The sequence below is a fragment of the Macaca nemestrina genome, chromosome 8, assembly GCF_043159975.1.
Source record: "Macaca nemestrina isolate mMacNem1 chromosome 8, mMacNem.hap1, whole genome shotgun sequence".
Taxonomy (NCBI): Eukaryota; Metazoa; Chordata; class Mammalia; order Primates; family Cercopithecidae; genus Macaca; species Macaca nemestrina.
The window spans coordinates 150,142,409-150,158,263 of record NC_092132.1 but is presented as its reverse complement, the minus strand read 5'-3'; the positions used below and the strand labels follow the sequence as shown (position 1 = coordinate 150,158,263).

Sequence of the window (15,855 nt, the reverse complement as noted above, 5' to 3'; positions counted from 1 at the left end):
AAAAAAAAATCAAAGCCTTTATGATATATATCTTTATTAAGAAATGATACTGTGATTCTCTAAAGAGATTTGAATCAGAAGAACTTAGGTACTCGTATTTATTAAAGTCAAAGGTGGGAAACGTTAATGTTCTAGGCCAGTGCTCACTTAAAGGACATATTAAGCTTGGATAGCATGTGCCAACAGGAAGGAACCCAAGCCATAGAATGTCACATTTGTTGGAGGAGTATTGGATTGCACAAAATTACCTTACTCTCCTAACCAGTCCTCCATGAAATTGTGCAAACTTTCAGAAGAAAGAGAAAAATGAGATATTCATGGCTTCGAGAGAAACTCTAAATGAAAATATCAAAATGTACAATTGGAACACGAGGATGTGCCAACTGGTTGATTTGAGGAATAAATCAGAGTTAAGCAGCATTATTTGAGAATGACTAAACTGGAGCGGGTACAACGGCCCTTTAGAAGGCAGTGTGTTTTCAAACGAAAAATGTATTTAACAGTGTTAATTTTGTTTTACTTTTTTATTGTTTCCAGGATTAAGGGCCACATACAAAAAGAAGGAAGTGTGATTATAAAAAACAGGTATTTCATAGTTGGCGAAATGAATTTTAATCCATAAAAGAGGGTTTTTTTTTCATTGCCTACAGCTTAAATAATTTATAGGAAATGTATTTTCCAATAAAATGAGGTTAATTTGGAGAAATTTGATATGAGAGAAGTATGACACCAGAGCGGCAGAGTTCATCTCTGCCCTAAGAATGGTAAGGATGGAGACCGGGAATTCTCTCCTGGGATAACAATTTTTCCTACTGTTCCCATCTTTAGAGACCAGGGATGTTTTCTTCTTCTCTGCTACCCCTCAGTCGGGACAATTGTATGGAATCTTGGGGTAAAATATTACATTTTGTCCACACCATTCAATAAATTAGAAAAATGTTCCATATTTCAAATATGTTTTCTTTGAAATCTTTTTTTTTAACTTTATTGAAATTCTGGTATTTACTTAACCCAAATTAAAGGATTGCTCTAGAATGCTATTTCTAGAATTTGTGAAGAAATCTGAAAGTTGGGCTTAATTCTAGGAAATAAGACAGTCAGTGTCTTCTCCGAGTTGCAGGGGCACCTGCTGGTGAGTCCATCCCTTTCATGAGGAAGGAGAGGGGAGGGCAGGAAATAATTCCTAGGGTATATGCTCCTGGTAGCGAATCAGAGAGTGCAGCTGCCCCTTCATGGAGAGCCACCTTCTTTGCTCCTGCAGGTTAATTCCGACATGAAAGACCCTTTTTTCAGTGCCTGCTAGAGATGGTGCTTTTCAGAAAGACAGGAGGGAAAACCTGTGTTGCAAAACCACATCTGACTGAAACCTCTAAAACACAGCCTGCCTCCTTCACTCCACTTGCGGGGTTGCAGCATTTTTTTCCCAGCAATTCCTTCACTGCCCAGTGAAGGAATTAAACCATCCCTGGCCACCAGCTGAGAGAAAAGGTGGAGATTGGAAATTGGCCCCACAGGAGACATTGTGGAGAGGGTGCCTAATCCACCCAGGTGAAAATAAAACTATCTGGGATAAGGCATGTGAAAGAAAGCCACCAATCATGTTAGAAATTTTCCATACAGTAGAATTAGCTGGTATTGAAAAAAATTCACATTATTTGCCTATTGAGTTTCAGGGTGGAGGTACCTAGGTTTTGGGGTAATGTGGGATGGCCAGGTTTCTCCACCTGCCTAGGACTTCAGTGGGTCGTTGCATATACAACTCTGATTAGTCACGTCTTTATGCGATAGTTCACGGTGACATCAGCCTGTCATCCATGTGTCCTCTTAGAAGCCTGATAATATCCATCATTATGTTATACCCCGAAACATGCTTAACAAGCAAGTATGCTAAGGTGATTACATTACAGTCTAGTTAATAACGCTGGAAAGAAACATGGAAGAGTAGCCGGTGGTGACACCACCACACAGTAACAGAGCTGAGTAGAAATCAGAAGTGGTGGGGCACTTTCTTTGTATGCACTGAGGCAGAAGTTGCTGAAGAAATTCTAGGATGATAGTGGAGTGCCCACACACTGCTTTCATCTTCCTGTTTTAAAGTTAGCAAAGAAATGTGATCTCAACTCTTTTAAAAAGAGGAAGAAATATACCTTGGGACTGTCTCTGTTCAAGTCTCCACTCTGCCTCTTTGCTTGCTGGATGGTTGAATATTTAACTTCTTTGAAGCCTATTTTTCTCATCTATAAAATGGGAATAGTAGTATCTCCAAGTAGCAGTAGCAACTATTGTTTACATTTTTCTGTTATATAACCAATACTAGTAATTATTAGTAGTAAATGGGTTTTTTTTAGAAAAAATACACTATTGAAAAAACATAGAAATGGCATTTTAAATAAAAGAGGGGTTTATGAATAGAGCTACAATATCATGCTAATTATGTCTTTAGACCTTCAGCTGGTATGTAGAGGTTCAAGTAAAGGAGAAATGTGTACATATATACATATATACATGTGTCTGTATGTACATATATTATACAGTTTTATTGTTAGATATATGTAAATATATTTATAAATCTTCATAATATTTATTTCCTCTTTATGCTATACTTGCTTCCATAAAAAAGTGTTCAGGTGCATACCTTACAACAGGTTTGTGAAATAAAATTACTGAATCCAAATTTAAGATAGAAAATATGGGACTGGCTGTTGTGGCTCATGACTGTAATCCCAGCACTTTGGGAGGCTGAGGCAGGAGAATTACTTGAGTCCAGGATTTTGAAACCAGCCTGGGCAACATAGCAAGTCCCTGTGTCTACAAAAAATTTAAAAAATTAGCCAGGGTTCTGCACCTGTAGTCCCAGATACGAGAGAGGCTAAGGTGGGAGGATGGCTTGAGTCCAGGAGTTTGAGGCTGAAGTGAGCTATGATAGCACCACTGTACTCCAGACTGGGAGACAGAAGGAGACCCAGTCTTAACATTAAAAAAAAAAAAAATCATAAAGGAAAACACAAAAAACAAATCTGCCCATTTCAATTGGTGGCACTGGAGCATTGCTGCATGGTCTCCTCCATATTCACAAATGATGTCATTGCTTTTCCAAAACCATTTTTCTCCCAAAAGATGGAACTGTTAGCATGGGATAGGTCAAGTTCATAGAAACAAAGAAAGATGGAAACAGCCACAGTTGCCAAATGCTCTGTGGGTCCCCGGCTGGAGCCCTGGACCAGAAAAGACATCAGTACAACAGCCAGAGGAAATCAAACAGAGTCTAAAAGTGAGTTAGTGGCACGGTGGCTTCATGGATTTCTTGGTGCCAATAATTACACTACGGTTATGTAAGATGTTCACACGAGGGAAGCTAGGTTTACACTAAGGTTATGTAAGATGTTCACACGAGGGAAGCTAGGTTTAGGATATACAGCAACTCTCTGTGTTCTGCAAATTTTCTGTAAAATGAATTCAAAATAGTTAATAATAATATGAGGCGGGAGAAGATGATGCCTCCTTCCTTTAATTTTGGGGCGGGTGAGAGAAGGATTGGTTTCAGGGAGTCTGTTACTCAGCGTCTTCCTCTATAATTCTCCCTTGTTAGAAATTAAATAGACACCAAGTCAATTATCAATTAAGTGACAAGTTGAGTAAACACTGGAGGCGTTAACTGACCCTTCAAGGGTTCTCTGAGGCTCACTCAGCTTTCCCCATTTCTCTGAAGTTTTGTTTTAACTTCAGCCAATCACTGATTAGATTGATCTAATAGTAAAATTGTGCTGGGTTAATGGGAACAAAATAAACTAAGGCTACACAACTGTCGCCCAGAGTTTCCCTTGTAAACTTGCCTACACCAGGTAGGCAAAAGGGTCAAGTTATGCTGGTTCATGAAAAATAGAGCTTACACCTTAAAAAATCATAAAGTAACAGATATTTCTCTTGAAGTAAAAAGGCAGCCCTAATCCAAAGCGGAAGAAATGTTCTTGCATTTCTTATGGCTGTTTTCCTGGGAGGGAGATCACATAACCTGTTTGTTTCACTTGCATTATTTCTGTAGTGTTCTTCCAGGTACTCTGCACGCCCCTCTAAGCATTATGATAATGGGATCAATAATAGATGGGCAGTAGGGGATTTCCACGTGGAGGCGTGCAGCTGAACAAACGCACCAGGGATGCAAACGCACACTAACATAAAGACAGGGATGGGTTCACTGGTTGAGCCTGGCAGGGAGGAAGCCAGGATGGAGCCAACCGGGCAGCTGTGGACAGCCTGGGAAGGGACTCTGAGGCTTCCAGGCTCTGTCTCAGGGAGCTGAGGCTCAGTCATGGAAGTTAAGAAATTGGTGCATTTAAATTTGTGTTGGAAAACATTTTCAATGCATTTATTTTTATTTTCTTTTTCCTTACCTTCTCTGTCTTCTACACACTCCCTGTGACAGAAGGGGATGGACACCTGGTTCTTTCGTTACATAAGTTCATATTTTCAACAGAGTAAATGCTCCCTCAGTGTTCCCAGCCAAGATTCTATAACCTTAATCCCATTAACCTACATGTCTTAATTTAGAAACCACAGAGGGAGAACTCAGAAATGAAATCAATTTTCTTTCTTCTTGATATTATTAGAAGTACAAGTTACAGGCCACAACCTCACATCTCTTCAGAAAAAAAAAAAAAAAAAAAAAAAAAAAAAACACTTGGGTAGCTTTACCACTACACATTTCCTTTCTAACTGCAAGAAAAATAATGACTAGACCATGCTATAAAGTGAACTAGAAATGGTAACTCTCTATTAAAGTAAGGGATTGATAAGAAGCCAACCTGCATAAAATGAGAATCTGACTAGTGTAAAAAAAAAAAAAAAAAAAAAGTCAGTTTCATCTAATGTACATACAGCCTATGAAGCTTAAATTACTAACCCACCGTACGCTTAATATACAGATAATTTTGGCACATGACATCATCCCCTATATTGAGACTGCCTCCACCGCTGCCATGGCAACCCTGACTTAAAACATAGCCGAGCAGGTAATTTCACTCCAAATTAAATGAAAATAAGGCTAATCCTATTATTGTTCTTAACAATTTTCCAAGTAGCTTCTTCTTCGAGTGCCCTTGCTTATGTCCTTTTTAAAAAATAGATTATTGGAAAATCATATGTGTATCTGCCCTCACTCCACTCACAGTCACTCACACCGCCCTCCTGGTTCTGTGGAATGATCTGTGCTTGGGAAGAGGTAGCATCACCCACAATGCTCCTCGTCCCTGTCCGTGCAATTCGGGAATGGGGAAACCTTTTAAATATACCCATTTGAGTCATTAAATATTTCAGAGACTGTCAATGTAAAATTACTCTAAAGTAATAGTCTTTTAAAGATAAATCATGTTATGCATTTGTATAGGCCCTAAAAAGGTACTTCAAATTACTCTGTTTTCTGTTTTAAATGTGCTCCTGTAGGTTTCCATAGTTATTTAGGAGAACCATCTTTTGCTTTTCAGCCTCCACTGAAGATTCATTGAAAGCTGAGAGTTCCACTTAAACGCAGTCCTTATGGCTGTGTCAAGATACTTCTTTTGACTATTATGATAAACATTAAATGTCACACACACACACAAAACACTCTGGTGACCCAGCACATATGCTAAATTGCTTTTCCATCTCCACCACGACAGTTACCTGTTCAAGGCTTTATGATCCAGCCTGCAGGCCTGAAACAGAGAAACTGCACTTCTCTGACAGGGCACTGAAGCTCAGACCTGGCCTACACTGACTGGGGGGCTATACACAGAGAAATGAAAATGTCCTGGAGTCAGAGACCTTGAACCTGAGCTCTGCCAAGGGTTCCACCAGCTTTGCCATCTCCTGTCCTCTGCACATCTCAGTTTTATTTTTAAATCTACAATAATAGATAAACGGATAATAGTAGATAATATTAAGAAGAATGACTCCACAGGGCTTTTGCACCATTGCAAACAGGACAATATAAGTCATCCTAAAAATACAAGTATAATACTACTCTATCCCTGGCTAATCATGGCTATTTGAAGACAGCAGCTAAGCTAAGAGGCAACAGTTTATCAGACACGAGGGCACACAGGGTCATAGTTCCCACTGAGAAATTTCCCACCAACTTCCCTAGCAAACACCCAGAGAGATTCCAGTGATGTAGAAGATGTCTTCCAGCCTGGATCCAGGCACCAAGAAGATAGTGATAATCTCTCTGGCTAGCTGATATTCTCTCTATGACAAGGATGATCAGTTGTTGCCATAAAGTGCTACGGTGGTCCCGTCAACTTTTCAGACAGAACACGCTTCTCATCACACTCATGATCTGTACTTTCTGACATAAACTAAGTTTGTTTGGCAAAAGCTGCCACTGATCGTAGGTTCTGGAATCACTAACAAATCAGCTTCACTTGCTTCTACCTCTCTCCCTACCTGACATCTTATCAGCAAGGCGTGCAGTCAATGCCCAATACCTCTAGACTCTCCTAAAAATAAGACCATCAACAGTAAGCATATAAACTGAGAATCAGTTCCTGTGCATTTTATACCTCAGTGATTTTCTGAGAATCAGTCCCTGTGTATTTTATACTTCAGTGATTTTCTGAAAACCACAATAATGTAATTTTAAAGCTAGAAAGAGGTTAGATCACTTGAATATCTTTAAATGATTAGCAGAGAATAGGCACTAAAGAGATGTTTAATAAAGTCATTTTTAAGATTTCTTTTTTAGCACACCCTCTCTTTTCACAAATAGACTTGTCTAAAGTCGTAAGGATTGCTTTTGGCAAAACCTGTGGTAGAACTTAGGTTACCCAGCTCTCAGCTCAGCTTTTGTTTCCATGAACTCTAATGTTAGACATAGTGAGATAGGTAATAATTTAAACAAATTCCTGAGTGTTTAAAGTTAAAATTGTACAACATACATTAAGCAGATGGGTCCTGGCTAATCTAAAAGTTTGTTCAGCATGAATAAAACTGAAAACAAAGACAATCTAGGTAGAATTTGCTTGGTTTCTTCCTCCCTCCTATTTGAAATAACATATAACACAAACACAAAAAAATCAACCAGGAAAGGACCTCTCCATGAATAGAAATCCTCTGTATTGAGCCTTGTGCTTTGGAAAACAAAGTGCAATTCAATTCAGTTCCAATAATTGGTTTAAAGCAGGTGGCCCTATTTACAATACGTTTCATGCTTGACACGTTTGTCCTTTAGCCTTCGTACTGAAATGCAAACTGCAACCTGCTCACTATCCCTCGCTCCATATTCCCCTCTTCCTACTCATAAACGGCCAACATTTCCTCAGTGTCGACCTGAGTCTCAATATACCTGTTCCTGTTCCGTCATATTTCAAGATCTAAAACAGATAACTGAAGCAGTTTTAATGTGTTCAGAATTTAAATAACAAAAATAACAACACAGTTTAACACGCAACGAACGACTTCAATTCGAGACAGAAATTAAGCCTTTGAACAACTGTGCTTTTAAGTCTCTCCAATTGCACTTATGGACACAAACAAGACTGTTCTGGCAACCACGACCGTCACCCCTAAATAGGCAGTACTTCCTTAGATCTTGTTCTCCTTTGTCTCTACCAGAGCACACACCAGAAAACTGACCATCCTGTGGTTAATTCTGCACAGATATTGGACGAGGAGGTGTGTTAAGTTGTTTTGCCTCTGAGGATCTTGTAGCCACAGGCACTTCCCATAGGCGGCTGCAGGATGTGGTACAGTCTTCAAGAAGAAAAAGAAATGCACAATCACGTATCTGCAGCAGTCTGTCAATGCTCGGTAACGTGAGATAAAAGAGAATACACAATCGAAAAATCTCTGTTCACAGTGAAACAGCTCCAGACCAAAGCCAAAACTAACTCGCCTTACTTCGTTGCTTTAAAAGAGTCCAAAAATGAGAGCACTCTAAGCTCAAGCACACAGATAACTTCCCAAGCTCCAAACACCAGCACACAGACATCTTAGAAACTTTGAAATGAGTCACAGTAAAGGCAACTTTTTCAGAGCTGAAAGAGCAAAGTAAAAAAAGGAACACTCATGCTTGCCCATGAACGTCCAGAGACAAGCAATTCTTGAAGCCCGTTGGGGGGAAAAACCGGGAAAACACAGCTGTATCCTTTGTGGCATCTCTTCCTGGGACTTACCATATGGATGGAGCTTCCGTGCCACTGATCTCTAAGAAATCGTATCCTTCTTCCAGCTGAAAGTCAGTGAAGACCAGAGCAATGGTATCCCCGGGCTCAGCCAGAATGGTCCAGGTGCAGTCTGCGTTGTTCTCGTACTCTGAAGGGAAGTGCGGGCTGGAGATGGAGCTGCTGGTCCCACGTAAGGTTCCTCCGCAGGCTCCCTCAGCTGCAGGGACAGAAGCAGAAGGAAAGCATCGCATTTCAGGATGGTTTTCATACACGAGTGTGTCCACAATGTGTCACTTCTTGATCAGCGACAAATATTTTCTGAACCCAAAATTGAGACACTCAATCTGAAAAAGAATCTTTTGGTATGTTAATGAGTTCTATGAAAAGGCTGACTAAAGTCTAAAATTTAAATTGTATTATTAATTGAACGGCCATTGTGGGAAAGCTGGAAATGGTGGCTTTTCTAAAATGTGGAAAGTGTAGTTGCCACATACCTGACATTGATAGGCAGCCTAACACGACTTTCAAAGATTTTCTCTGAAACCTGGAAGATGACAGACACTATGTAAGCAACATTTTGAGGCTTAAAAACATGTGGGCATTTATTATTAATTCATGGATACCTGGCTTTGAGAATACTGTGCTCTTAAAAGAAATGGTTGCCCTAATTTTATTTTCTATAAATTTGAGATTTGGGTTTTGAATTTTCAGATAGTTATTGAGTAACAGAGGCACATCACCTCATAAAAAGGTTCTGAGTAGAAAATAGTTGCATGAAACTTAAAATTGAGTATCTCGGAAAAGTGAGACGTGAAAGGCCAGTAAAGATAAAAGTGCATTTAATATACAAACTAACATTTAAAAAATTATTGGTTAGAAGATAAATAGAACTTGGAAAGTTTGCTATAAAAAAGTTTCCTGTTACATTTATATTATCTATTACAAAATACTACATACATATTAACCTATATACATAGTTTATATATACATATATAGTTTATATATAACATATAAACTATATTATCATATATAGTTTATATACTATATATAGCCATATTATACATATAAACAATATATATGAGAGAAGTATTTTAAAATAACTTGTTTTAAAGCATGTTTTCAAAAATAACTTGTTTTAAAGCGTGTTTTTAAAAATTTCTTCCTTCCCGCATTTCTTTCTTCCTTTTCTTCTTTTTCTTTCTTTCCTCAAATACTTCCTTTGCAGAATGTATATTTAACAGTAATTGATTCTGACACGGCAGTGTGGATGCTATTTAAAAGTCAGCCTGTTACCAAGACGGGGGGAGCTGGCCATAAGCAGAGCTTGTGTGACTGGCCTGGGCTCTCACAAAGTGCGTATCTTCGACCCTACCCACCCTCTCTCCACCAAAATTACAGCAAAGTGGGAGGAACTGACCTCCTTTTATTAACTCCTCCCAAGTTGCAAGTTCCAAAATTTCTTTCATCTTTCAGCGATGTTCATTTTATTTTGGCAGGATCTAAGCCTCACAAAAATGTCGAAATAGAACCCACCTTGTGGGCAACAGTAGGAGGGTGATATGGGTCCCTTTAAATTAGCTGCCTTCAGTTTACTCAGAAGAATGCCAGGGGCAAAGGGGTAGTTGAGAGCACGCTGTTTTTGTTCCCAGAGTTTGGAGTATTGCATTTTCCATCCTTCTTACAGGATGCCAGGCTGGTCTACACACTAGTCATTCTCATGCTGTTTATGTCAACTAAAGCTAATGGCTTTAGAGTGGACGTCTTTGAGAGGTACGGTTGGAGGAAAATTGCTACCTTCAAATATCAATGAAATCAAGACTAGAGGAGGGATAGGTTTTCTCGTGTTTTAACAGTTGGTCAGTCTGTGATACCCATCCAAAGCACGTGACACTGTGGAAAGGGCTGCCCATATTTTGCAGGGCATCTCAGGACACTCATTTTTGAGATCCCAAATTTATTTTAAAATTAATAAAGTGTGGGGATTATAAAAATTATGCTATCGTGATATTGTTTTCTTTTAAAAGTGTAAAACTGAACACAAATAAAAATAACTGTGTATATACTGCTATTTGAAAACTGTGAAAATAGTTCCTGTGGCCATGACTAAATGTCTCTCCCGCCCCCTCCTCTCCGTGGGCACCTTTGTGCAAGCACACACACATCCCCGATCATCTGAGAACCAGCTCCACAACCGCCCAGCTCACCACAGTTTTTATGACACTCTTGGGAACAGCTACTAGGAATGTGATCATAATATACATTTCCCTATTAAAACTATATTTTTGAAAATAGAGATAAAAATCAGTACCGTATAAAAATAAGAGGAAGCACATATTCCAGCCACGAGGAAAAATATAGTGGCCACTACTGAGATTCAGACACCGTGCAGAATTCAGCTCTGAGCCACTTGGGTTGGGATAATGGTGAATCAGGTTAACAACTAAAAGTGAGACATACTCTATGTTGTTTTTCTTTAAACCCAAATATAAACATCCCCTTCATAAAGGGATGAGGTAAACAAGATCACTAGAGACAGATACTTTTATAATTGATTAAATAACTCTATATAAACATATCACACACATAAATACATATTTCCAGATTGTTTTTCATGTATAAATATATAATTTTATTTAATATTTAGATTTTATTTTCTCTGAATTCATTATATACAAAAGTTAATTCATCTCAATGTAGAAACAGATGCAAAACAAAAGAGTTCTAATACCTTTATTACATTAAAAGATAAAATATCATAGATGTGTGGAATTAAAAGTTATCAAAGTCCAAGTTACCAAAATGATATGGTTGAAAGATTAATGAAATGTGTTAACTGAAATCCAATTGCTGAAATTGCACAGATTCTTAATAATTCACCTTGTTGGCCAACAATCACCCTTTTCAAAGTTTTACAGGGGGGAAAAAAAAAAAAGGAACTGACATCCAACGATTACGAATTTTTGTCATGGCAACCTATGAGCTGAAGCATTGTCTATTCTTGAAAAAGCTTTGAAATAGTTTTATTTATGTGCATGGCATAGAATAAACACAGAATACAAGTGTATAGAAGAAGCAGCTTCACTGGATTCTTCTGGGAAAACATCTCAGTAACCTCGACCAGAGGTGAACGTAAACCTATCTGACAAGAGTGTTTACAGGCAGCCAAGACAAACAGGGACACCAGCCACAGCTCCAGGACACAGTCCTGGGCCCCACCCTGCAGCCATTAGCCCCCTGGTTTCTCCACTGCTGGAAGCTCCAACGACCTGTAGGAGGTGCCTCGGGAGTGTGCAGGGCTTCGGGGATATGTGTTCACTGGTACAAGAGTGTTCTTTGCTATTTTAACAGCTGACAGAGCTGTGCTGGTGCCCACCCCCGAGTACCAGCCCTGATCACATGGGGGTACCTCACCGTCATGCAGGTTCCTTCTACTTAAAACGGCGGCCGGGCGCGGTGACTGACGCCTGGAATCCCAGCACTTTGGGAGGCCGAGGCGGGCGGATCACGAGGTCAGGAGATCGAGACCATCCTGGCTAACCCGGTGAAACCCCGTCTCTACTAAAAATACAAAAACTAGCCGGGCGAGGTAGCGGCGCCTGCAGTCCCAGTTGCTCGGGAGGCTGAGGCAGGAGAATGGCGTGAACCCGGGGGGCGGAGCTTGCAGTGACCCGAGATCGCGCCTCTCACTCCAGCCTGGGCGACAGAGCGAGACTCCCTCTCAAAAAAAAAAAAAAAAAAAAAAGAAAGAAAAAGAAAAAAAAAAAAAAAAGGCAGTGGTTGAGCTGGATAAACTCCAATGTTACGCCCGTGTCTAATATTTGGATCCCCTGAGTCTGAGATCTTAGACACAGTATCTACGTTTTCCTAGAACTTCCCTTGATGAACGGGTGGATCAGGGAGACCCATACTTCATTGGGCCAGCATGAGTACCATGCTCGCTGAACCCGGGTAAGACCAGAGCATCTACTGCAGCAGACAGGCGGTGAAATTTAAGGGTAACTTTGTTGGTAAAGGAGTAGGTGACATGAACTACTCCTTTACCAAGAAGGCGAAATAGAAAAGTCAAATAAAATGAAGAAAAAAACAAGGTAGCAGAGAGAGAAAAAAAATCCCAAGCCTGCAATCACTATTGCATTTCTTCAGTAAACACGTTAATGCCCATAGAATATTTCAGAATGAGTTAGTTAGAATCCCACCAGAGTAATATATGCAAGATGTATTAGAATTCTTTGTATAGCACTCCACATAAAATACTATAGAATATTAAGATAATCTGATTGATAACTTGAGTATTATGTATATAAGACAAACAAACTTAATGCTACTCATTGGATAAAATGCTTAAATCACAGAAAATCTTTAGTACAGAATGAGACAAAATTAGTGTTGGTGCGTGTGTGTGTGCGCATGTGTGTGCGTGTGTTTGTATATGTGTTTGTGTTTGAAAGCACCTGCTAAAGTGCTGTAAATTTCTCTAACAAAACTTTTTAACTCTTAATTTCTTCACTATTTTTGGAAGGGGCTTTATTTTCTAAACAGCAATATTTTAAACATAATAGCATTTGAAGAAGGGCTACATAACTATTATCTTTGATGAGCAAAACGTTTTTAAAAATAAATCAATTTGTTTCACTTTCAGATTTATGCAGCTCTACATGTTGACCCATTTTATAAATAATGCAACAGAGGAAACAGTTTTCAAAGCCCATGTCGACCGAGAAAAATTAATTACTTAATTTTTGATATAATATTTAGTCGTGAATTTATCTTCCAGTTTGGCTGCTAAAGATATTAAATTGCTCCAACATATCACTAAAAGATAAAGGCTTTGCTGAAAGAAATGGGAACCATTATCCTTATAGTGTGGAGTGTTATAAGGACCCAATATGATTAAATGTACATCATAAATGATGAGTGAAGAGACATTATTAAAGTATATTGGAATAACTGAATAGAAATTTTTAAAATATCAACTTAAAAATTCTCTCATACAAAATACCTGCTACACAAATTAAAATGTTTGAAGGTATTAAATAATGGGTAACTTGTCACATTAACATACAATATATGGTCTCAAATTAAGCACTATCTCAACTAAACAGAAATTGTGAAAGTTACTGAAGCAAAAATAACTTTATAAGTAAACCAATCTACCTGTTTATTTTTTCAAAATAAATGTATATAAATAAAAACAACACAATAAAAAAATATTTGCAACAACATAGCAGGGGAATATTATTTACACTTACTTGATTTGTATTTTAAAAAACAAGATACATGCTGGGCGCCTGTAGTCCCAGCACTGTGGGAGGCCGAAGTGGGCGGATCACGAGGTCAGGAGATCAAGACCATCCTGGCTAACACAGTGAAACCCCATCTCTACTAAAAATACAAAAAATTAGCTGGGCGTGATGGCGGCACCTGTAGTCCCAGCTACTCGGGAGGCTGAGGCAGGAGAATGGCGTGAACCCGGGAGGCGGAGCTTGCAGCGAGCTGAGATAGCGCCATTGCACTCCAGCCTGGGCAACAGAGCGAGACTCCGTCTCAATAAATAGATGATTGATAGGTAGGTAGGTAGGTAGGTAGGTAGATAGATAGATAGATAGATAGATAGATAGATTAGATTAGATTAGATTAGATTAGATTAGATTAGATTGATACAAACAGATACATGGAAAAAAGGATTTTAAATGGCAATTTAAATAAGAGTGAATTCCAAAATAAATTTAAAAACAAACACAGGTGAAGTTTCAACCTTTCTTATTATGATAGGCATTCAAACAATACTGAAATACCATCTAATATCAATATACATTAAAAAGATAAATTTTGAAAATATATAAATACCAAGAGTAAAATTAATATAGTTGTATGTTCCTAATATCAACATGCATTAATATAGTGCTTCAGGCAATTTACCAACACACACGAGTGACAATGAGAGGGCTCATATTCCCTGGCGAGTTACCCAATTTGGGGTCTGATGTTTACTGAGTATACTTTAGGTGTCTGATATTCTATACCAAGGTCATTATGTGAACTATTTTGTTTAATCACATCCAAAATGTGTGATGAAATGTTTGTTTTTGTTCCTATTTCACAGCTACCAAGAGTTTTTTTTTTCAGATTTTTAGAAAACAAAAAAAATTCATCAACTGGGAAACATTTGGAGACTCAGAAAATATATGATAAACTAAATAAAATTAAAATTAATCAGCATAAATACTCTACTGTAAAAGAGAAAAAAAGGTATAATGTCTGCTCTGTGAAAAAGCAGAACAAATTGATCTACATTAAGGTGTATACATATGTATGTTTCAACTTAAGTAAAAAGACTAAGAAATACAAACATTTTAATATAATTGTGGTATTATAGTAATATAATTGTTATGAGGGATTTAAAAACTCCTTCAATGTTTTGTCAAGAAATAGTTTAACATCTAGAAAACATCCCAATAACATTCATGAATAATGAATGAAACCTTTGAATTCTTAATCATTGTAGATGTAGAACTTTATAATGTGTTTCTGAGAGAGTATATCCACAAACCATGTATTTGTTGTTTTTGTTTCAAAATAAATTCTGCCATGAATCTTTTTTTTTTTTGAAAGGAAAGCCTATTTTATAGTAAAAAAAAAATTGCCTAATTTTTTAAATTATATATCCGGATTTTTGTGTTATATTTAGTAACAAGAAAAACATAAAAATGAAGTAGTATTTATAGCAACACATAATTTGCTATTATAAACAAAACATTTATTTGGGATTTTCCTTCTTTCCTTCAGTTTACCATTCTACAATATATTTTAGATTTCAATAAATTTGTGTATTAAGTAGTTACTTTTTTTGTTTCCTCAATTTTTTGTTAACAGATCTAGATACATTGTTTTCTATACCATATAGGTGACCTAGACATTCTATGATTACCTATTATTTAACATAGCATGATTTTAAGATTTTTATTTTATTAAAAATATTTAGCTGGTTAGGTTACAAAGTTGACCTGGATGAGATTGGTGACTATTATTCTAAGTGAAGTAACTCAGGAATGGAAAACCAAACACCGTATGTTGTCACTGATATGTGGGAGCTAAGCTATGAGGACGCAAAGACATAAGAATAATATAATGGACTTTGGGAACTTGGGGAGAAGAGTGGGAGGGGGTGAGGGATAAAAGACAACATATATGGTACTGTGTATACTGCTCAGGTGGTGGATGCACCAGCATTTCACAAATCACCACTAAAGAACTTACTTATGTAACCAAATACCACCTACACCCCAATAACTTATAGAAAATAAAATAAAATAATAAAAGAAGTTTCAAACCTATAAACATTCACTGTAACTGCAGAAAACATAATGTAGCGGCAGGTCTGACTCCTTGAATAGAGACATGTGGCCGGGTGGTCACACCCTCTGCAACCAGATAGATACAGACAAAGTGCTTTGTAGGGCCATTGTCTCAATGTGGTGGCTGACAACGAACACTTAATTATCTCCAGTTTCAAATCATATGGTGAGACATTTGCTTTTCTCAACGAATTGGCTCATTCTTTGATTGTTTTCTGAATTGTCTTGTATTGTGTAAGGACATTCCACATGGGATTGTAAGGTTTGCAGTCATTAATTCACTCACAATTGAGAGAACATACGGTGTCTCCCATGGATACCATGTTTAGTGCTTTATTCCCACTTCAAACAACAGAAGAATT

General features: G+C 37.9%; 1 protein-coding gene across 2 annotated transcripts in view; it reads right to left on the bottom strand.

Moving 5' to 3' along the window:
* LOC139355625 (CUB and Sushi multiple domains 1) overlaps window positions 1-15,855 on the bottom strand; it is a 2,038,620-nt gene that overhangs the window by 1,030,865 nt on the left and 991,900 nt on the right. For both annotated transcript variants that reach the window (XM_071067488.1, XM_071067489.1), the window contains exon 5: window positions 8,148-8,355. In XM_071067488.1, the coding sequence (XP_070923589.1) occupies window positions 8,148-8,355 (208 nt within the window). The remainder of the gene's footprint in view (window positions 1-8,147; window positions 8,356-15,855) is intronic.